The following is a 22,318-nucleotide window of genomic DNA, read 5'->3' on the forward strand; positions in this document are numbered from 1 at the left end:
CGAGGCGGGCAGGGCTCCGGCAAGGGGTCGAGGGACACCCAAGCCCGTCCCCAGGGTCCCTGCGGCAGAGGCAGCGGTCACGCTGTCTGCGCTGGCGGCTCCTGCCAGCTGCTGTGGTGCCCCCGAGCCCGTCAGCCACTGCCTGGTGCCTGCAGTGATCTGTGCATGGCCTCAGCCTCGTCCCACAGCCGGCAGAGCCCCGCCGGGGCCATGTCCCTTGGGGACAGCAGCTGCCATGGGGGTCCCACGGTGGGGGTGCAGCCCCCAGCCCTGCTGGTGCTCTCAGCCACAGGGAAACTGAGGCACGGAGCAGCCCCACGGCATCCTCGGTAGAGGGGACCGGTCAGGGTGGTCCCATCCCTTGCTGGGGGAGGGAAGTGGAGCGAAGCCGGCTGAGGAGGGGGGCGGGTGGCCTTACGGGAGATTTGGGGACGTTGGGGTGCCCTCCACCATCGCCACAAGACAGCGCGGGGCAGGAGGAGTGGTCCTGTCCCCCCCCCCGGCAGCGCTCCCTCCTCTCTCCTGTGCAGATTCGACAGACTTCCAGGAAAGCTTCGTCACCTCGGGGGTGTTCAGCGTCACCGAGCTCATCCAGGTGTCCCGAAGTGAGTGCCACCATAATGCCACCACCCCTCTGGCTGCCTGGGCAAGGCAACACCCCGACAGCTCCCCCATCCCCGGGGCTGCGGGCTGGGGCTCCCCTCCCTGCCGGGTGGGGGGCAATGCCAGGCCCCCCCTCATCCCCCTCTCTCCCCGCAGCGCCGGTGGTGACGGGCACGGGGCCAAATTTCTCCCTGGGGGAGCTGCAGGGCCACCTGGCCTACGACCTGAACCCCTCCAGCACCGGCATGAGGAGGACGCTGCCCAGCACCTCCTCCAGCGGGTAGGTGCCGCTGGGGCGATGCCGGGGCGATGCCGGGGCCGGCCCGAGCACGGCCGCGGGCCGCTGGCCATCTCACCGCGGGGGAGATGGGGGGACAGGCCGAATCCTGCCATGGGCTGGCGCTGATCCCTTCCCTGCCCCGCCAGGAGCAAACGGCACAAGTCGGGGTCCATGGAGGACGACATCGACACCAGCCCGGGGGGCGAGTACTACACCTCCTCCAACTCCCCCACCAGCAGCAGCCGCAACTGGACAGAAGACATGGAAGGGGGTAGGTGCCTCCCTATAGGAGCCACCCTATAGGTGCCCTCCTGCTGCTATAGGGCCCCCCAGCCAGCTCACCGGGTCTCTACGGACACCGCTGTCAGACCCCCCCGGGAAAGCCTGGGCACTCTGTGTGCCGTGGCGTTGCTATAGGGCTTTCAGGCCAACACGAGAGCTGGCTATAGGTGCTGTGATGTTGCTATAGGGTCCTCAGGCCAACACGAGAGCTGGCTATAGGTGCTGTGGTGCTGCTATAGGGCCCCCAGGCCAAAGCGAGAGCTGGCTATAGGTGCTGTGGTGTTGCTATAGGGCCCTCAGGCCAACACGAGAGCTGGCTATAGGTGCTGTGATGTTGCTATAGGGCCCTCAGGCCAACACGAGAGCTGGCTATAGGTGCTGTGGTGCTGCTATAGGGCCCCCAGGCCAAAGCGAGAGCTGGCTATAGGTGCTGTGGTGTTGCTATAGGGCCCTCAGGCCAAAGCGAGAGCGGGCTATAGGTGCTGTGGTGTTGCTATAGGGCCCCCCAGCAAGGCACAGGCTATAGGTGCTGTGGGGTTACTACAGCGCCCCCCATTAAGTCACAGGCTCTCTATAGGTGCCATGGTGTTGCTATAGGACCCCCCTGCTTGGGCACAGGCTCTATAGGTGCCACGGTATTGCTATAGCCCCCCCCATTTAGGCACAGGCTCTCTGTAGGTGCCGCGGTGTTGCTACAGGACCCCCCCCCCCCCCCAATTACGCACGGGCTCTCTATAGGATGCTCTCTCTCTATAGGTGCTCTCTATAGGGCCAGCCCAGTGCCCCAGCCCCACGCCGGCCTCTCCCAGCTCCCCGGCGGCCGCTGGCGCTACGGACAGCTTGCTTTCTTGCTTGGCATTTTTTTTCCCTTTCCTGTCTAGACAGCCCCAATTAGCTGTTCATTAAGGAAGGGGGGGGCTGGGCTAATTAAAGCGATGCTGCCGGGCTGGCACTGCGGCTCCCACGCCCCGGGGCACCTTGGCTTGGCTCTTATCCTGCCTCCCCGCACCCCCAACGGCAGGGCAGGATCTGTCCCGGCCCCCCAACCCTGCCAGAGCCTGGGGGGTGCCCGGCCAGGGAGGGCTGGAGGCCCTGATCCTGGGGGTGCCCAGCCGGGGGGGCTGGAGGCCCCGATCCTGGGGTTGCCTGGTCAGGGGGGGCTGGAGGCCCCGATCCTGGGGGTGCCCAGCTGGGGGGGGCTGGAGGCCCCGATCATGTCAGAAGGAGGCTCGGGGGCAGCGAGTCCTGCCCCAGGACGACGCCCCATGTGTGCCAGGGACTGTGCCCCATCCTGCCCTACCCCAGGCCCCATGGGGCCGGTGCTGTGGGGGGCCGGTGGGAGGGCAGGAGGGCCCCGGGGGCAGACGGAACCCCCTCCCCGAAGCACGGCACGCGGGCGTGCGTGGCGGGAGGGACCCGTGCAGGGGCGTCCCTGTCCCCCGCTGGTGGCCTGGTCCGTGTCAGGGGCGGCGGGGGGGGGGCTCAGCCGGGGCAGCGGGGGGTTACGGCAATCCCGTACGGGATGTTCTGGGAAATCCTCCTAACCCCCGGCTGAGAAGGGGCTAAACCCATTACCAGGCCCTGGCCAAATGGCCAGAGCTAAAGCCACGGTGGCGGGGGATTAACGCGCCCGCTGCCCCCTCCCGCTCGACCCTGCGCCCCGGGGTGGCCCTCGGAGAGCCAGGCATCCGGCGCTGCGTGGGGGTCCTGGGGGCCGGGGCCAGGGGAGGTGGGTGCCCGCGGGGGGCTGCAGGGTGACGGGGGCACCCATGGGGGCAGCTGGTTCTGCACCCGGCATGGGCACACGCACACACGCAGAGCTGTGTCCACCTGCGTGCACGCACGTGTGCGCCTGCATGCACGGTTGCGTGCACACGCACGCTCCGGCAGGTGCCCGTGCACGAGCACACACCTGCAGACACGTCTGCGTGTACACGCGCTCACACAGTCCTGCTGGTGCACACACGCGAGTACACCCGCAGGTGTGTGCACACTCATGCACACCCATACGCTGGTGCACACACGTGTACACATGCCTGCACACCCACAGGTGTGTGCACACTCATGCACACCCGTATGCTGGTGCACGCACACATGCACACATACACACAGGTGTGTGCACACTCATGCACACCCGTATGCTGGTGCACACACACCTGCACACCCACAGGTGTGTGCACACTCATGCACACCCGTATGCTGGTGCACACACACGTGCACACCTGCAGTCCACCCCTAGAGATGCCCACACACGTGCGCACCCTCCCACGCACGCACCAACGTGCACGCACACTCACGCTCACACCCATGCACCCTCCCCGTGCCCAGCCTGTCCCCAGGGCCCCCCTCGCCCCAGGAACGAGCGCTCCAACCCCAGACCATGCTGGCAGCAGCACCGGGACGTCGGGGTCCCGTGGTGGGTGCCGGGGCGTGACGCTGCGCCCCGCTTTCCCCAGGCATCTCCCCCACCGTGAAGAAGACGGAGATGGACAAGTCCCCCTTCAACAGCCCGTCGCCCCAGGACTCCTCGCCCCGGCTGAGCAGCTTCACGCAGCACCACCGTCCCGTCATCGCGGTGCACAGCGGTGAGTGTCCTGGCGGGGAAACCGAGGCACGGAGCAAGCGGGCGAGCGGGCGAGGGGCTGGGGCAGCGGTGAGCTCGCAGTGACGCCGGTGGGTCTACTGCTCTCTCCCACAGGTATCGCTCGAAGCCCACACCCGTCGTCTGCGCTGCATTTCCCCACCACCTCCATCCTCCCCCAGACGGCCTCCACCTACTTCCCCCACACGGCCATTCGGTACCCGCCTCATCTCAACCCGCAGGACCCGCTGAAAGATCTCGTCTCGCTGGCCTGCGACCCGTCCAACCAGCAGCCCGGACCGGTAAGGATCCGGCCCCATCCCTGCATCCCATCACCGACCTCGCCGTGGGGCACCAGGGGCTGCCGCCAGCCGGGCTGCCAGAGGGGCATCCCCTGGATCGTCTGCCGCCACCGCCGTCACCACCACCACCGCCGCTGCATGGGGGGGATCGGGGTGCTCCGGTGACACCCGGGTGCCAGCACCCAGCCCGGTAGGGTGTTCCTACCTCTGCAGTTGGGGCTGAGTGGCTCTGGCCAGTGCCTTGTGTTGGTTCGGGAGCGCCGCTGTGCCTGGTCGGCGTTGGCACCTCGTTTCTCCAGCAATGGAGGTGCCGTCCCCTGGCTCAGCACGGGACGCCGCCACGAAGGGGAGATAGGGCAGTGGGTGCCGGGGCCGTCAGCCGGGACTGGGGGCGTCTGGTGGGAGCGGGGCGTCTGACAGGGGATGTGTGACCGCCGCCGAAGAGCCACCGTCCGCCAGCGTGCCTGGGAGAGCGATGGGCTCCGTGCGCCCCATCCGCCCGCACAGCCGGCCAGTGACCCGTCAGCCCCGCCGCTGCGCCGTGTCCCCCAGCGTCCCCGCGGGGGTGGCAGGGCCACACCGTGCTGCTGTGTGCCTTCCCTCACCCCAGCACCCTGCACGCCCAGCACCCCATGCACCCAGCACCCTGCGCACACAGCACCCCACACACCCAGCACCCAATGCACCCAGCACCCCACGTGCCCAGCACCACATGCACCCAGCAACCCGTGCACCTCACACCCCATGCGCCCAGCACCCTGCACACCCAGCACCCTACACACCCAGCACCCAGTGCACCCAGCACCCCGTACACCCAGCACTCCATGCACCCAGCAACCCATGCACCTCAAACCCCATACACCCAGCACCCAGTGCACCCAGCACCCCGTACACCCAGCACCCTGCATGCCCAGCACCCAGTGCACGCAGCACCCCGCGCAACCATCACCCTGTGCACTGCGCACCTCGTGCACCCAGCACCCTGCACACCCAGCACCCAGTGCATGCAGCACCCAGCACAACCATCCCCCTATGCACCATGCACCTCATGCACCCAGCACCCTGCACACACAGCACCCAGTGCACGCAGCACCCTGCACAACCATCTCCCTGTGCACTGCACACCCCATGCACCCAGCACCCCATGCACTCACACCCCCCAGGCTCCCTTCATGCCCGAAGCCGGGGGTGGCCACATTCCTGCCCCCGTGCCCTCCTGCGCCCCGCGCCCCGCTCTGTCCCCCGATGCAGAGGGTCTCGGGGACCCCTCTCAGCTCTGCCCAGCACCTGCCTGCTGCCCCTCGCCTGCGAGGCCTGATGCCAGGGTGAGGGTCACGGCCGCTCTTCCCTGGCACAACGGCTCAGTGCCGGGCTGGCAGAGGCCGGATTCGGAGCAGCCCCCCGCCGGGTCCTGGTACAGGAGCCTTTGAAGGCCAGCACCGCGCCACTGCTGCGGGGTGCCCCTTCCCCACAGGTGAGCCTCCCGCCGCCACGGAGAGGGGGGCACAGCGCCCCGGCTCTGGCATGCGCCGCCATGGGGCATGGCCCCCTCCCAGCCCACCCCGAACCCCCCTGCACCGCCGTGATTTCCCTGTCGCCAGCGCCGACCGTTCAGGGCTGCTCTGAGACCCAACAAACTCGTGTCTGCAGTGAGGGATGCTCCGTGCCTGTGCCGGGCGGCACCGGGGGCTCACCGGGCCGGCTTTGCCGGTGCTGCGCGTGCTTCCTAATGGCTTGTGCTGTTTGTTTTTCTGTCTGTGTTGTGTCCCCAGTTAAATGGAAGTGGTCAAGTGAAAGTGCCCAGCCACTACCTGCCCACGCAGATGCTGGCGCCGCCACCTCCCCCCGGCATGCCCCGCTTGGCCGTCTCTCCTGACACCAAATCCACCACGACAACTACCGAGGGAGGGACGACCTCACCGACATCACCCAGTAAGCACCCCGCGGCGCCCACCCCTCTCCCCGGCCCGGCTGGCCCCCTCCTCTCACAGCCCCCCAAGGTTGTCCCCCCCCGTCTCGGTGCTGCTGGGGGGATGTTGGCGGAGGTGGCCTCCCCGCAGCCGGGGAGAGGGCGGCAGCCGGCACGCAATGAGTTTGCTGGGTCTCAGGCAGGTCGGAGCGGGCAGGGTTTGGGCAGGCAGCTGTTCTGTCCCCCAAGCCGGGGGCTCCCGCGCTGGTCCCAGGGACCGGCCCGAGCCCTGCATCCCTCTGAGACGGCTGGGGGAGCGGGAGCGGAGCCATGGTGGGGCTCCCCTGAGCCCGTGTCCTGTCCAAACCCCCCCGGCGCGGGCAGGGCTCGTGGGGGAGGCTGTCGCCTCTCCGCGCCTCAGTTTCCCCACTGTCGGGCAGCAGCAGTGCTGCTGGTGACGCGGGGACCAGCCAGCCTGGGTGCGGCGCTGGGGCTGGGGGCAGCATGCCTGGCGCAGCGCACAGGGCTGCCGTCGTCTCACTGCCACAGGGGTCCCCAGCGCTGGGGCCCCCGAGCTGAGCAGGGGCTGTGAAGCGACATGGGTGCAAGGACTGCGTGAAGCCCCTCCAGGGCCCTTGGCGGGAGGCGCCTGCAGGGCCTTCGTTAGCAGCGGTGGCTGACAAGCTCGTCCCCCTCCGCTCCGCCTCAGGGGGCTTTGGCCAGGAGGATTTTGGGGCGCTGGGCCCCAGGGCTGCAAAGGGGAGACGCTGGTGTTGCCCCTGGGCTGGCATCAGGCCGCGTTCCGCAGTGGTGGGACGCTGTGCCATTGCATTGAGGGGGTTGTCCCTGTCCCCGTCCTGCTGTACCTGCAGGGGACACCTCCTGGTACCCCGAGAGGCTGCCACGTCCCCACGGGGTTGAGCCCTGCCCGGGGGCACCATCCCTGGGGGACAGGCCGCTGCTGGGTGCTGCCAGCCGGCCGGCAGGCGTCGAGGTTGTGTGGCGTGAAGAAATCAAAGCCTGGCCGATCTGGAGGAGAGAGCTCGGGGTGGCGTGGCCCGGCCGGTGACGGGCCCACGGCCACGAGGAGGGACCGGGCAGTGCCAGTCCCCCCCCAGGCTCAGGGAAGGGTGCGCGCGGGGGACACTGGCTGTCCCCAAGGGACGCAGAGGCCAGCTGGCTGCGAGCCCCCTGGCAGCACCCTGCCTCCAACGGGGCTGAGCCCAGGAGCTCAGCGGGGCCGGGGGTCCTGCTGCCGGACCCCCAGCTGGGGGTGGAGGTGGCAGCGGGGGGCCATGGCCGAGTGGAGCTGGTGGCTCCCATCGCACTTGCCCTGCTGCTCGGGAAGCCGCAGCGCCAGCACAGCAGAGGAACGCCCGTCTGCGCCTGCACCCCGGGAGTGTCGCGCCACCCCCAGCCTGCCGTCGCCCCGAAACCGCCCCTCCAGCAGGGCACAGGCACAGGCGGCACCGCCCCGGGCGCAGCACCCCTGGCCTCCACTCGCCTGCAGCCGGGGTGCAGCCAGGGACGTCACCCGGCTGCCAGCTCCGGGTGCCCGGGACGCCCGTCCCAGCGGTGCCAAGGAGTGGGCCAGGCTTGGCCCCGGGGGGGACGATGGCGGTGCCACCGGCAGCCCCGTTAACGAGCTCTCGTTTGTTCCCCAGCCTACTCTGCACCAGGCACGCCCCCTGCGAACCGTTCCTTCGTGGGATTAGGACCAAGGGATCCTGGGAGTATCTATCAGGCACAGGTGAGAGCGGGGATGCTGCTGGGGGGACCTTCCTGCCCTCGCCCCGGGCACCGCCGCCGTGGCATCGCCGTGGGCATCGCCGCCGTGGGCATGGCCGTTGCGGGCATCGCCGTCGTGGGTATCGCTGCCATGGCGTTGCTGACATGGGCATCACCGTGGCATCACTGCCATGGTATTGCCACACTGTGGGCATTGCCGCCGTGGCCGTTGCCACGATGGGCATCGCCACCGTGGTATCACTGCCGTGGGCATCACCACCATGGGCATGGCCCTTGCAGGCATCGCCGTTGTGAGCATCGCTGCTGTGGCATTGCTGACGTGGGCATCCCCGCCGCGGCACAGCTCCAGTGGCACCACTGCCATGGGTATTGCCACTGTGGTCATCACCGCTGTGGGCATTGCCGCCGTGGGCATCGCTGCCATGGGCATTGGCACCGTGGCATCACTGCCATGGGCATTGCCACCATGGGCATCACTGCCGTGGGCATCACTGCCGTGGGCATTGCCACCGTGGGCATCGTCGCTGTGGGCATTGCTGTGATGGGCACTGCCACCGTAGGCATCACCACCATGGCATCACTGCCTTGGCATTGCCACTGCGGGCGCTGCTGCTGTGGGCGTCACTGCCTTGACATCACCGCTGTGGCCATCCCCACCATGGGCATTGCCACCATGGCATCCCCAGTGTGGGCATTGCCACCTGGTGCCCTGGCCTTGGGTGCTGCTGGTGGCTCGGGGCCACCAAGAGTCCCACAGGGCAGAGGGAGGTCGCTGCCATGCCCGCGCCTGGCACCTTGCTCTCCTCTCGCCAGGCTCCAGCTGTGCCCTGCTTGGCACCACGGCACAGCCGGGCTGCCCAGGTGCCCCCAGCGTCCCCGAACGAGGGGCACCGGGGCCGTGTGTCCCCTCTCCGGGTGGGCACGGGCACCCTGCTCTCGCCCAACTGCGCCCACCATCTGCTCCAGCCGCAGCGGGATGTGCCGTGCGCCTTTCCAGGGGCTTTTCATTAGTCCTGGGTATTTTTTAACCGGTAGTTGGTGAGCCGGCGCCAGCGCCGTGGGCAGTGCCGCGGGGCCAGGGCAGGAGTGCCAGCACCTTGCCTCACTTGTGATATGAGTTGGCCAGCCTCAGCGGTGCCAGCAGGGGCAGCTTCGGGAGGCTGTGGCCCTGCCCGGCAGGTGACACCAGTGCCGGGGTAGCGGGATGGGTGTGTGGATGGCGCCGTGCCCGGGGCACCCTGAGGTGCTGCACCCGCTGGGGGTGAGTACTCGGGGTGCTGAGCCATGCAGTGGGGCACCCAGAGGTGCTGTGCTGTGCCAGGGTGCAAGCACTCGGGGACCGTGAGCTGTGCCGTAGGGCACCCCAGGGTGCTGTGTTGTGCCAGGGTGCAAGCGCTCGGGGACCGTGAGCTGGGACACCCAAGGGTGCTGTGTCGTAGCGGGGGGCAAACACTGGGGGCCTGGCTCTGACCACAGCCCCCTGCCCTGCCTCAGTTTCCCCAATCCTACGCGTGGGCAGAGCACCCCGAGGCATTTGGGTCCCTAAAGAGGAGACATGGGGCAGCGCCAGGAGAGCCCTGGGGGAGCAGGGTGCCGGGGTCCCCGCACCCCCCAGCCCCCCGGGGGTCACGGCCACTCGCAGCCCCGGGACCCCAGGGTCCCTGTCCCTGGGCACGTCTGTCTGGTCACAATCCGGGAGCCTCCCCAGGGCGCAAGGATGGTCTGCATGGGGAAACTGAGGCACGGGGAAACGAAGCGGTGTCCCGCCTCCCCGGGAGGGATAGCTGAGACCTGCTGCTCTTGGGTCATGTGTGGCGGGGCTGGGAAGGGTTAAGGGAAGCGGCGGCCCAGAGCTGTCTCGTTGCCAACAGAAACCAGACATGAGGTAATCGGGGCCGAACTTGAACTTGGGGCTGGGGGGGGAGACAATGGGAGGGTGGCAGGGGGCCACCCCGCAGGGTCCCCAGCCCTGCCACCCCCCTACCCGTCCCCAGGCGGGACCGTTCCCCAGGGAGCGTCGCCTTCACCGCGGAGGTGCAGAAGGAGCGGCCACCAAGGGGGACGCGGGTGGCCCCGGCGCAGAGGACTGACAAACTCGGTGCGGGAATGGGGACAGCAGCCCCCGTGCGGGGCGGCAAGGCGAGCCGAGCAGGGTGACAGCGTGGGGACAGCTGTCCCGGGGTGGGGGGGACACGCTGGGGGGACGGAGCGGCTCCGCGGCGCAGAGCAGTAACGCCAGCCTCTCTCTTCTCTCCCGGCAGTCCTGGTACCTGGGATAACCGCCGCCGTGCCGCCCCTTCGCCTCCCTTCTCCTCTGCTTTAGGCACCCCCAGAGGAACATCCCCGTCCCCGAGCACCAGGCCCAGCCTTGCGGTGACGACGGAGAGCGTGGACTCACGACGACGACGACGACGACGACGATGACGACAACGACAAGCAAAACCCACACCCGAAGGAAAGAGCGAGGGAAAGGAAGAAGGAAAAGGGTCAAACTTTTTTAAAAAGGAAAAACAAAAAAATACAAACAAAACAACAACCCATCCCAGGAGGACCTCCCCCCCACCCCGGCAACGCGCCAGAAAACAAAGAAACAGAAAAAAAAAAGAAAAAAAACACTATTATTTGCCCCGTCGGCCGGCGCCGCGCCGAGACCTGACACAACTCGTGCCAGCAATGCCTCCCGGAGCGGCTGCGAGGCTGCGGCGCCAGAGCCCTGCCGGCCGCTCGCCGGAGGGTCGGATATGCAAGTGGCTCTTGACTCTCTCATTCTTGCCTCTATGTGAGTAGAAAAGATCAAACCCCCCCCCGCCGCCCCCCCCGGCCCCACGCAGACTCTCGGGGGGCCCCGGGGCCGGGCTGGGACGTGGCGGGGTGGGGGGACGCCTCCCGCCGCCGGTTCCCAACGGCTGCGGTCGCACTCGCCGTCGGGGCGACGTGATGCTCCGTGCCGTCAAAGCGCCTTGGGGATGGGTGACGCCGTGTCGCGGTGACACGGTGAGGTGGTGATGCGGTGATGTGGTGGCGCGGTGGCACGGTGGCCGGCTCGGCTTGGCGCGAGCGGCTGTCACAGGAGGATGGGGCTTGGGGCTACGGAGGGTGCGTGGGCACGGCTGGAGACGGTCACAGCAGCGGTGGCACCCCGATTCCCGTGGGGACACAGCGTGGGGACGCTCCCACCACGGCACCAGCGGGAGCCGGGCTGCCACCATCGCGCCGGGCACCGGTCGCCATCTCTCCGCAATGCCTTCCTCGCCCCTCGCCGTGCACCGGCCCTGTCCCCACGCGTCCCCACGTGTGTCCCTGCGTGTCCCTGCGTGTCCCCGCGCCCGGGGGAGTCCGCGGGGGCCGTGGCGGGGGGCGTGCGTCCGTGTGTCTGAGCTATGCATTCCTGTGGACAGGTACCAGGTGGATGGCGAGGAGAGGGTGCGCTCGTGTTGCACATTTTGTAGGAAATGCACTTTTAAGAGGGAATCGTCAAAAAAAAAAAAAGAAAAAGAAGAAAAGAAAAAAAAATCACAAAAAAGGAGGAGGAGGAGGAGGAGGAGGAGGAGGAGGAGGAGGAGGAGGAGGAGGAGATGGAGCCCCCGGCACTGGCTTGCTGGGACGGCTGGTTTGGGGTTTTTTGGGTTTTTTTTTTTTTTTTTTTATAAATACAAAAGGATGGAGAAAAGGAGCCCGAGCGAGGGCGAGGGCAGAGCCAGCCCCACCGAGCCCCCGGCCCCGCGTCAAGTGCCTGAACCGCGGTGGGGAGGGGTCCCGGCACCCCCGGAGGAGCCCCCGGCCGGGGGCAGCGCTGGAGGGAGCGCCTGGCCGTCCCCGTCCCGCGCGATGGCGGCGTGGCCGGGAAGGGGACGCGGGCACGTGGCAGTGCCTTAGAGCAGAGGGACCCACGCGGCGGCCGAGGCGAGGAGGACGATGACGAAGGCACCCGGCATCTCCAGCGAGGCGATGGCGGCCGCGGTGGCGGCCACGGAGGAGACTGGTCCCAGGTGCGACCTCGAAGGGACCCCCACGCCGCAAGGGCCACCCCACGGGTGATGACAGCCACTGTGGGATGTCCGGGAGCAGGGGACGTCGCTGAGGCCACCGCTGCCACCCGCCTGGCCCCTTCCCGTGGCACCCAGAGCTGCCCCGTGGACCACCGGCATGGCAGCCCCCATCCCACCGGCCCCCCGCTCCGGCCCGCTTCCCACTCCCCCGGGGACGGCGCAGCGAGGCCGGATCCTGCCCGCCCGCGACGCGGCACCGGGGAAAGGGCTGACGCAGGAAATCCCGGGAGACGAAAAAAAATAATCAAAAAGGACGAGAAAAGGAGAAAACCCACCAAAAAAAAAAAAAAAAGGAGGAGAAAAAAAAAAAAAAAGCAACCAACAAAAAAAAGCGCTTGGCGGAGAGGGAAACTTTTTTTTTTTTTTAAAGATCTGAGAAAAGAAACACATGGAAAACAAAAAAAAAAAAGACAAAAAAAAAAAAAGACAAATAAACTGCATGGTGCTTTAACAGGATCTGGTGACCTGGCTCAACCCAGCCGCGGATGGCTGATGCTGTGCATGGCAGACTGTATTAACCGGCTCTACCTTCCCCCTTCAGCAACAGAGAAAAAAAAAAAAAAGAGGAAAAAAAAAAAAAAAACGACAAAAATTCTAAAGAAAAGAAAAAAAAAAACGTAAAAAAAAAAAAAAACCCAAGGAAAAAACAACAAAAAAAAATTCCATGTTTTCCTAATTTGCACGAAATTTTATACCACATGATGTGCCTTGCCTTTGAAGACTAAGTATTACCGGACCCGATATCAGTGCGAGGGAGTCGCTGCATGCCCGGGGCTCCCGGGGGGCCGGGGGGGCCGGGGGCGGCCGCCCCCTCCTCGCCTCCTGCATGGCTTCTTCTCGGCCGGAAAAGTCCCTTTTCTCTCTCTTCTTCTGATTTTTTTAACCAATTTTTCCCCCCCCCTCTCGGAAAAACGTCTTCCAGTTGGTAATACCGATGCATCCTCTGCGCCAACACACCGGAATATGCAATAGCCGCTCGGCTGCGCCGGCGAAGGGGGGTCCGGCCGCGGGGGGGGTCGCGGGGGGCCGGCCACCCCTTTGCTTTGCCTCTCCTTTTTTTGGTTTGTTGGGGTTTATTATTATTTTTAATTTTTTTTTTTTTTTTCCCTTTTTGGGGGTTTTGAGTTTGATTTTCTGCTTACAGCAACCAAAGGCAGCGAGGTGGGAGGCGGCAGGGATCCCCCCCCCCCCCCGCCATTAACGCTCGGGGGAGCGCAGGCGTCCGGGCGCGGCGGGATGAACGAGGCCCCGCGGGGAGGCCGAGGGATGGAGACCCCCATGGGGGGCCCACAGCATCCCCCCCGCTTTGGGGACACCCCCCCCCCCTTTTTTTAATTGGTTTTCAGTGGGGCGCAGGGCCAGGAGGGCTGAGCCCGGCTGCTCTCGTGACAGGAATGGAACCGTGTGAATGTAGCTGTGCCCCCCCCCCCCGCCAAGGGCTGGTGTCGGGGGGGGGTCGCAGCCCCCTCCCCACCTCCGTCCCCATCGGCTTCTTCTCCGGGGGTCCGGCTGGCGCAGCGGGGAACAGGCAAAGTCCCGGCAGGAGCTGCCCTCTCACCGTCACTTCGCCTGGTCCCTGCTGTGCCAACCGCCGAGCGGGGTCCCCACACCCCCAAAAAATCTCAAATTTGCCTTAAAAACCCAAGCGTCCCGCCGGCCGGAGAGAGAGAACCCCCCCCATCCCCCCCCAGGCTGAGGACTGCCGTGGGTTGTGACACCGATGGGCGGGTGGCACCGCGCGTCGCTGCTGCTTCGTAATGAAGAAACGTCGTCGTCAACGTTTTTTTTTAATTCTTAATTCTTTTTTTGTTTTGTTTTTTGATGTCCAAAAGTATTAGTGGGGGATTTTTTTTTTTTTGGGGGGGGGGGAGGGTTGCGTCCCGCCGGGGTCTCGCCCAGGCTTTGTTGGGGGGGGGGGTCCCCCTTTGGGGTGGGGGGGGGCAACCCCTGGGAGCCTCTTCCTTATGCAAGGTGCAGTATTGATTTCTGCAAGGACAATGCAACGCGGGGAGCGGGAGGTCGGCGGCCAGGCGGGGGAAAAGCAATGGAAAAACAAGAGAATGGGGGGAAAAGAAAAAAAAAAAAAGAGAAAATTGTCCAAAAAAAAAAAAAAAGAAAAAGAAAAAGAAAAAAAAAAGGGTTTTAAGGCTAGAAAAGGATCAGCTCAAAGCAAAAAAAAAAAAAACCAAAAAAAATTAAACATAAAAGCATTTCTCCACGGTGACCGGAGCGACGGGCAGCGGAGGGGGAGCGGGGGCGAGGGGCGCTGGCGTCCCTCGGGCCTGGCCCCCCCGCCCCGGGGAAGCCCCCGGCCCCACGGGGGCACCGGCTGCGCCCCCCGCCCCCCCCCTTCGCTGCCTCCCCCCCCCCCCCGGGGCCCGCGGAGCCTCAGCCCCCCCAAACCCGCCCTCGGCAAGAAAAGCACCTTAACACATGTTAAAAAAAAAAAAAAGGCAAAAAATAATCAACTCGATGCCCCCCCCTCCCCTCCCCCCCAGCCTGGAGGGCGGCACCGGGGGGGGGGGTCGGGCCGGGGGGGTTCCCTTGGGGGTCCGGGGACCCCCCGCCACCCCCGGGGTTTTGCACTGCGCCCCCCCCCCCCCCCCCCGCTCTGCCCAAAGGGAATATGCAACCCCCCGGCCCCTCCGGGGGGCACCGGCCCCTCCTGGGGGGCGGGGGGGGACGACCACTAAGTTTTATTCTTTTTTAATTTTTTTTTGTTTGAATCGTTCTCCCTTAGGTTTTGGGTTTTTAATCCCCTCGCGGCCTCTGGGTTCGGTGGCCACAGTCGGGGTGGGTGCAAAGCAAGGGGGGGGGGGGGGGCCCATCCCTGGGGATGCTCCGGGGGGACCCCCCCCATCCCTGAGGATGTTCCGGGGGGGATCCCCCCATCCCTGGGGATGCTCCAGGGGGGCCCCCCCATCCTTCGGGGTGCTCCGGAGGGGGGGCCCTATCCCTGGGGATGCTCCAGGGGGGCCCCCCCATTCCTGGGGATGCTCCGGTGGAGGCCCCCTCATCCCTGGGGATGCTCCAGGGGGGCCCCCCCATCCCTGGGGATGCTCCAGGGGGATTCCCCCCCCCCCATCCCTGGGGATGCCCTGGTGGAGGCCCCCCCATCCCTTGGGATGATCCAGGGGGATCCCCCCCCCATCCCTGGGGATGCTCCGGGGGGGAACCCCCCGAGAAGATGGGGCCGGGGTTGGGGGGGGCCTCTCGACAATCACCGCGCCCGGGGCTCCCGCGGGGGTTTCATGCACTACAGTCTCTCCTAGAGGGTTTTTAGTCGGGCTCGTCGGCTTAAAAGAAATTAATTAAAAATAGTCCTTGTGACGTATAAATAAAAAAAAAAAATAACCTGTACATATATATATATCTCTCTCTCTCCACATATATATATATGGGGCTGCAGGGGCCGGAGGTGGGCGCGGGTCCCTGCGGGCCGACACACAGTTAAGGTACTTTAAAGCGCAAAGGAATATATATATATATAAAAAACCCTATATATATATATATGTCTTGTTTGTTGTTGTTTTGTTTCTTTTTTTTTTGTTTTTTTTGGGTTTTTTTTTTTTGTTGTTGTTGTTTTTGTACTATGAGTTTGGAATTGCTGCTTTCTGTCCCCCGGGCTCCCGCCGCCGGCTGGAGTGGGCAGCACCCCTGGGTGCCCCCCTGCAGCAGCATCCATGGGTGCCCCCCTGCAGCAGCATCCATGGGTGTCCCCCTTGCAGCAGCACCCCTGGGTGCCCCCCTGCAGCAGCATCCATGGGTGCCGCCCTGCAGCAGCATCCATGGGTGCCCCCCTGCAGCAGCACCCATGGGTGCCCTCCTGCAGCAGCACCCCTGGGTGCCCCGCGGGCAGGCGGGAGCGGAGGTGGAGACGGGAGAGGAGGAGGGGGGGGGACGACCCCCTCCCCATCTCCCACCTTGGGCAAAGAGCGGCAAAAGGAGAGAAACCGCCCCAAAAAGGCGTCGAGGCGGCAGCCGGCAGGACCACGCCTCACACCCATACCAAAAATCCCGCCGCAGTGCCTCCGCGCCGCCGGCTGCCCTCGCCCGCCTTTTCGGGGGGTCCCCCCTCCCCGCCCCGCGGGGCGCTGGGTGGGTGCCCCCTCCCTCGCAGTTATATTTTATTAGTTAGCCGGATTCTCGCTTCTCGCTTGCCGCAGCCGTTACACACCCGCCGAGCGCACCAGGGCCGCCAGCGAGGGCCGGGACCCCCCGGCCGGGACCCCCCGCCCCAGCCCGACCCCCCCGAGCCCCCGCTCGCCTCCCTGGTGCTTCACGATATTTGATTATACCGTTGTACGCAGCCATTACCGATAGCCGCCGCTCCTGCCTACATACCAGTTACTGACCGTGACTATGGATTTGGGGTTTGTTTCTTTTTTTTTTTTTTTGTTCGTTTTCTTTTTTTGTTTTGTTTCTTTTGTTTCGTTTTTTTTGTTTGTTTTGTTGTGGTTTTTTTTTTTGTTGGGGTTTTGTTGTTTTTTTTTTTTGTCCCCCCTCCCCTATGCAAAAAAGAGAAAAAGAGACAAAAAAGAAGAAAAAAACAAAAAAGAAAAAAACTGACAGACAAAAAAAATGATTAAAAAAAAGAAAAGGAAGAAAAAAAAAAAAGACAAAAAAAAAAATGTATAAAAATTAAACAAGCTATGCTTCAACTCCAGCCCGCCTCCGCCCTTCCTTCGCTGCCCCCGGGGGAAACTGAGGCATGGCACCCGGCCTGGGGAGGAACTGGGGGGGCACTGGGGTGTACTGGGGGTACCGGGGCAGAGCCATGGTGGGCGATGGGTGCCCGTCACCCTGGAGGGGGGACCCCCACCCGTGGGTGCTCACGGCCCGGACGAGGAGGGTGGCGGAGGCAGGAGCAGCAGCACCTGGGGTGCAGCCGCAGCCGTGGGCTGGCAGGGAGGGGACACGCGGGGATGGGGACACTGGTGGGGACAGGGGCACCGGTGGGGACAGGGACACGCGGGGACGGGGGCACCAGTGGGGCAGGGGCACTGGTGGGGACAGGGACATGCGGGGACAGGGGCACCGGTGGGGACGGGGGCACCGGTGGGGACAGGGACACGCGGGGACAGGGGCACCGGTGGGAACGGGGGCACCGGTGGGTGCAGCCACAGGCTCGCGTGGCGATGCTGCCACCTCCTCTGTGTCAAGACCTTTTCCACGTGACATCACCGCCTCGGGCATGTGACATCATTGCCCTCACCCATATGACATCATTGGCCGTGGTCCCCATCGTCCCGGTCCCGCAGAGCTGCTCAGGCCCGCCGGGGGTGCCAAGGCCGGACGCCCCCGTACGTCCCCAGCCCCCGTGACAGCCGGCGGTCCCCAGGCACCCCGGGACGCGGGGCAGGACGCCCGGGGCCGGGGGCGTCGGGGGCACTGGCGTAGCCGGACACCGGCTCTCGGCCTTGTCAAGGTCGCTGAGGCCTGGCAGCTCGTCACATGCCAGGAGCCCCGCGTTGGCCCCTGCCCCGGTGGCAGCCAGGGGGGCCCCGCACCCAGCACCCTCGGGGGCAGCGGGGCAGCACCGCGGGCCCCATCCTGGGGGTGCGGAGCCCCGCGGCAGCCATGGGACAGCCCCATCCCCGGCGCAGTGACAGCAGACGCTTGACGCCGGGGGAGCCTGGGGACCTTTACTGGGTACGGGGGGGGCACCCACCGCCCCCCCCACGGGCGAGACCCCCGCCGGCCCAGGGCTGGGGGTGCAGGGGGCCCCCCGCCCTCCCCGATCCCCTCCGGCGGGCGGCGGATCCAGGCCGGGGCTTGGCGGCAGCCGGGGCCGCCGCGGCACCTCCCGCCCCGCGGCCGCCCCGCAAAACCCGGCGCGGATCCGCGCCCCGCGGACGGGGCTGAGGACGTGGAGCCCGACGGGGGGGTCCCCAGGGCCGGGCACCGGGCGGGCAGGGGACGGCCACCGCCTCAGAAGGACGTGGTCTTGTTCTGCTCCTCGCCGTCGCTCTCCTCGTCGCTGTCCTTCTCGACCGCCGGGTTGGTGTGGCTGCCGTCCTCCAGCCTGCCGGGAGCGAGGCGTCAACAAGGCACGGCCGCCCGCGACGGGGCACCCGGGCTCGCTGCCCTGGGGCGTCACCGTCGCCTTTGGCCGTGCCGAGGGCACGCTGGGCCACGCACGGCACTGCCGAACCGTGCCCGGCACCGCCGGACCACGCATGGCACCGCCAGCGTGTGGCCGTCCCCAAGGGGGAAGCGAGGCCTGGACGGGGTGGGCCCGGTGCCAGCCCCGCAGCGCCCGGGCCGTGGTACCTGTCAGTGCCCTGGGGCTCCTGGAAGTCGCCCTCCTTCCTGCGAGGGGAGAGAGGGGCTGAGCGGTGCCCGGGGCCAGCCCCAGCCCCACCCCGCAGCACCCCGCTCCCAGCCCCGGGCACGGCCGGACCCCGCGGCCCCCCTGGGCCAGCAGCCCCCGCCGAGGCGGGTGCAGGATGCGTCCCGCTGCACGGGCCCACCTGCGCATCCTGATCTGCCAGAGCCGGTTGACGAGCAGGAGCACAAAGATGATGAAGAGGAAGACGACTACGGCCGTGAGGCCGACGAGCCAGGGCTGCAGCTCCTTGGAGCCGATGCCTGCACGGCAGGGGGACAGGGATGGGGACGGGGACAGGGATGGGAACGGCTTCAGGGGAACCCCATCCTGCAGGGGACGGGACCCCCCCATCCCATGGCACAGGGTCCTGATTGTGCCGAGCTCGGCACCAGGGGACGCTGGGGACACCGGGGGACATCGGCAGGCACCCATTGCCACCCCCTCCCCACCGTCCCTTGGGTGCCGAGGAAGACACCCCCAACACAGCCAACCCGTCCCGGCAGAGCAGGGGGTGCTCAGCACCATGGGGAGCACTCAGCACCGTGGGGAGCACTGGGGACAGCAGGCGGGTGCCCCCAAATCTTTCTGCTCTGCCCCCAAAATGGCTGCTACCGGGGCACTGGGACAGACTGGTCCTACTGGGAAGGTTTCCCAGGAGCTGATCCGATGCCCTGGGGCGGGCACGGCCACCCTCCCCAGGTATCGCGGGGCGCAGAGGTGCGGGGGGCGGCGGGGGCACCTACCGGCCTGTCCCCGGGCTGTGGTGGCGAGGACGAGCAGGACCAGGAGCGAGAGGGGCTGCGAGGCCCTCGGCATTCTCGGGCTGGGCACGGCCGGATCCTGCCGCCGCGGCGGGCTCCTCTCCCACGCTGCCGCCGGGGCCAAGTGCAGGTGCCGCGCTCTGCACCCAGGGCCAACGGGCAGCTTTTATTGGGCTCAACAGGACAAGTGCCACCAAGTGCCATGGCAACGCAGCTCCCGGAACCCCGGGGAGGTGGCACCTCTCCCCGGCTCGGCCACTGGCACCCTGCGGCACCCAGCAGCCAGCACCCCGGGGAGCGCGGCAGCAGCCCCGTGCCCAGGGCTGGGGTCCACCCCTGGGGTGGGTGAGGGGAGGGAGGGAGAGATGGACGGACGGATGGGTGGATGGATGAAGGGACAGATAGACGGGTGGGTGGATGGAGGGACGGACAGATGGACGGGTGGGTGGGTGTTTGGACAGACAGACAGGCAGATGTGTGGAGGAGCGCCCGCCCGCCTGCCGCCCCATCCCAGTCTCTCCCCTCTGCCCACGGGGCCCCGCGCCCCCGTCCTCGCTGGCAGGGCTGGGGCAGATCCGGGCCAGCGTCTCCCCCCCCAGACACGGTCCCTGCCCCGCCGCGTCGTGGGGACAGGGCAGCACGGGCCGGGCTGCACAGCGCCAGGCCACCCCCCACCCCCCGGCCCCCACCCAGGTCAGCTGCGCCCCAGATGTGACGGCTGGTGCTGGCGGGACCCCGTCACGTGCCCAGGGAGTGCCCGGGTACCATGAAGAGCTAAATATTAATGGTGTTATCAGCGAGAACTTGGCAGGGCGAGCTGTTCCGCTGCGCCTCGCAGCCCCCACTCGCCGAGGTATAGGGGACACTGAGGCACGGGGTGGCCGGTGGCACCCCAGGGCCAGAGCAGGTGCTCTGGCAGGGCCACCCTGCCCATGGCGATTCCCCGAGGGGTGAAGAAGGAGCCTGGGGACATGGGGACAGGGTCCCCACTGGAGGGATGTGGTCCAGCCCCAGACTGGGTTTAAGGCAGGGGATGGGGGTCTGTGCGATGCAGCCCCCATCCCCGGTGCCCCCACCCAGGTGGGGCTCGGGGGGGCTTTGCCCCCCCAGACTGGCTTTGGGGGCACCTGTGGGTGCCACTGAGCTCTGCCCCATCAGGAGGGGGCACGGCCTGGCAGCGTCAGGGCACTGAGGGGGCTGGCGGGGGCGAATCCAGCCTCAGCATACAGCTGTCCGTCTGTCCGTCCCTCCCCGTGCGTCTGCGCATGGTTGTGCTGACGTGGGGCTCCCCGTCGGCGCATGCATCCATGTTCCCGTGTGCGCACCCATGTCCGTGCCCCCTGCGCCCACGCGTGTCTGTGCCCACACCCGGGGTGTTGCCCCCCTGCCAGGGGTTGCACCCCCAAGCACCCACCTTAACATACCCACACGTGTGTCCACACATGTGCACCCACACGTGTGTCCCCTCCCCATGCGCCCACGCCCCGGGGGCCGGCATGGCTCTGCTGAGGGACGCCGCTGTCCCCAGGCGAAGTTCGGGGCGTCCCAGCCCTGCCACCTCCCCGCGCCCACGCCTGGCTAAGGGGCGAGCGAGCAGGGCTGGGGCAGGCCGCTTTATTGGGGGGCAGAGATAGCAGCCCCGAGATAAGCGCGTGGGGCCGTGCCGAGGACGGTGAAGCCACGTGCTGGCGCCGGGCAGCGTCACCCCTGCACCCGAGCCTGGGGCCGTGCTGTGACCTGACGGCTGGGCACGGCTGCGGGGTCCCGCTGCTGGCGGGGGGCTCCCCTGGCCCTAGAAAAATCTCTTCTTGTGGGAGTCGGCGAAGGAGATGGAGCTGCGTGGGGCGGCGAGCAGCCCCAGCGGGATGTCCATGCCCGGCAGGGCGCCGGCACCTTTGCTCTCCAGGTTCCCCGCTGCTGGCACCCCGTCCTCCTCCAGCCACTCCACCTCCGGCACGGTCCCCTCAGTCATCACCGCCTTCTCCTCCTCCGGCTTGGGCCCGAACGCCCAGTCTGCGGGGGCAGAGACGGAGCTGTCAGTGGCACATCCCCACCACGGCAAAGGGTTTGGGGGACCCCCCCCTTGCCCCCCACCCAGCCCCATAAGGAGCCCCAAAGCTCAACCCCGCTCTGGGGAGCACTCACCAGCGAAGTCGTGCACCAGGTCCTTGATGAGGTGCCCCACGATGGCATATGCCACCACCAGCACCAGGGTGGCCGCCATCACCAGGTACAGGACATAGCGGGGCAGGCGGATGCTGTCCAGGGCGGGGGGCTTGTAGTCCACATACAGCACCCCGTCCTCCTCGGGGGGAGACTGCAGCAAGTGCCGGGGCCCCCACGCCCCCCCGGTGCCAGGGAGCGGGGTGCCCCCCGCCAAGGCCATCGCCAGCTCCCCCCGCACCCCAGTCCCGAGCCACCGAAGCCTCTGTCGCACGGGGGGCTGCAGGGAAGAAGTGGCATCAGGGTCCGTGAGGCTCCTGGGTGCTGGCGGCTCACGGGGACAGGGGGGTCCCCATGCCCGGTGGCAGTGCCACTCGCCCTCCGTGCGATGGGGAGCCGCTCACCCGCTGTCGCCGAAGGACGTGGCATCCGCGGGAAGGAGCTTAGCGCCTGCTAATCCGGGCACAGCCCCGGCGGGCTCAGCCTGGGGGGTGACCAGCGGGCTCCAACACGGCTCAGGGTCCCCAGAATCTGCCCCTGTGGCAGCACCGCAGGCACCTCCGTCCCCTGGCAGCGGGGAAACGTCTGCAGCTGGAGAACGCCCAAAGGCAGGGATGGCGATGGATGCCCCAAGGCCTCCCCCGAGCTTGGTTAAATCCCTCCCCGCATCCCCCGAGCAGATGGTGTGAAATCCCAGCAGCAGCGCCCTGCCCCAGAGGACACGGCACCCTCCGAGCCGGGAGGCGATGGGTGAGAGGACGGGTGCCGCAGCCCCACGGCGAGGGGCTGTCGCCTTCCCAGAGCACCCGGTGCCCAGCGTCGCTCCGCCGGTGAGGAGCAGCCTGCAGAGGGGCGCAGGGTGCGGGCACCACCCAAAAGCGATGCCCTCTGCACCAGGAGGGTGCAGGGTTGAGCCCGGACCAGCAGCAGCCTTGAAAAAAACCCCAAACCCTTCCCAGGGCGGGCTGGCCAGGGAGGGATGAAGGTGCCAAGTCAGGGCTCGGCGCCTGGGCACTCCTCCACCCCGGCACACGTCCCAGCTCTGCTGCACCCAGGACGCCCCCGGCCAGATCCCGGCCACAAAAATGCCAGTTTCATTCCAATTTGGGCTTAAAAGGCGTTTGGGGGAGCAGAGGCAAATGCTGGCAAAGAGATTTGGAAACAACCCTGCGTGGTGCGAGTGAGTCACCTGTGGAAATGCTGGAGAACAGCGGAGAGCAAGGGTCGGAGCAGCCAGGGTGGCAACCGGGGACAAACACACCGGCAAGCACCGGGGAAACACGCCGGCAGCATGCTGAAGCCTGCGTG

The 22,318-nt window shown here is 66.7% G+C and overlaps 3 protein-coding genes across 8 annotated transcripts in view; 1 reads left to right on the plus strand and 2 right to left on the minus strand.

Moving 5' to 3' along the window:
- The window catches only part of NFIC (nuclear factor I C), a 43,968-nt gene extending 32,767 nt beyond the window's left edge, over positions 1 to 11,201 (plus strand). For 2 of the 5 annotated variants that reach the window (XM_087769084.1, XM_087769083.1), the window contains exons 4-11: positions 531 to 605; positions 760 to 883; positions 1,030 to 1,154; positions 3,622 to 3,750; positions 3,864 to 4,048; positions 5,821 to 5,980; positions 7,622 to 7,707; positions 9,968 to 11,201. In XM_087769084.1, coding sequence (XP_087625210.1) covers positions 531 to 605; positions 760 to 883; positions 1,030 to 1,154; positions 3,622 to 3,750; positions 3,864 to 4,048; positions 5,821 to 5,980; positions 7,622 to 7,707; positions 9,968 to 9,985 — 902 coding nt within the window. In that variant the 3' untranslated portion in view covers positions 9,986 to 11,201. The remainder of the gene's footprint in view (positions 1 to 530; positions 606 to 759; positions 884 to 1,029; positions 1,155 to 3,621; positions 3,751 to 3,863; positions 4,049 to 5,820; positions 5,981 to 7,621; positions 7,708 to 9,967) is intronic. The other 3 variants (XM_087769085.1, XM_087769086.1, XM_087769087.1) reach the window with 3 other exon arrangements.
- A 1,636-nt stretch (positions 11,202 to 12,837) lies between these two features.
- SMIM24 (small integral membrane protein 24) lies at positions 12,838 to 19,138 on the minus strand. The gene is made up of 4 exons (XM_087769538.1): positions 18,830 to 19,138; positions 18,229 to 18,346; positions 18,029 to 18,067; positions 12,838 to 17,780 (listed from the first exon to the last, which is right to left on the minus strand). Exons 1-4 carry the CDS (start codon positions 18,900 to 18,902, stop codon positions 17,687 to 17,689), a joined length of 324 nt encoding a protein of 107 aa, XP_087625664.1. The 5' UTR covers positions 18,903 to 19,138; the 3' UTR covers positions 12,838 to 17,686.
- Positions 19,139 to 20,334: 1,196 nt separating this feature from the next.
- SMIM44 (small integral membrane protein 44) lies at positions 20,335 to 22,261 on the minus strand. Of its 2 annotated transcripts, none has more exons than XM_087769483.1 (3): positions 22,200 to 22,261; positions 20,993 to 21,290; positions 20,335 to 20,860 (listed from the first exon to the last, which is right to left on the minus strand). In XM_087769483.1, the coding sequence occupies exons 2-3, from the start codon at positions 21,231 to 21,233 to the stop codon at positions 20,640 to 20,642; spliced, it is 462 nt and encodes a 153-aa protein (XP_087625609.1). In that variant the 5' UTR covers positions 21,234 to 21,290; positions 22,200 to 22,261; the 3' UTR covers positions 20,335 to 20,639. The 2 variants fall into 2 exon arrangements, with proteins under 2 accessions (XP_087625609.1, XP_087625608.1); XM_087769482.1 differs by lacking the exon at positions 22,200 to 22,261 and adding an exon at positions 21,415 to 21,554 and having other exon boundaries at positions 20,338 to 20,860.
- Positions 22,262 to 22,318: the final 57 nt, after the last annotated feature.

Source organism: Nipponia nippon, unplaced genomic scaffold, assembly GCF_047370975.1.
Source record: "Nipponia nippon isolate SJK-2023a ecotype South Korea unplaced genomic scaffold, ASM4737097v1 scaffold_31, whole genome shotgun sequence".
Lineage (NCBI taxonomy): Eukaryota > Metazoa > Chordata > Aves > Pelecaniformes > Threskiornithidae > Nipponia > Nipponia nippon.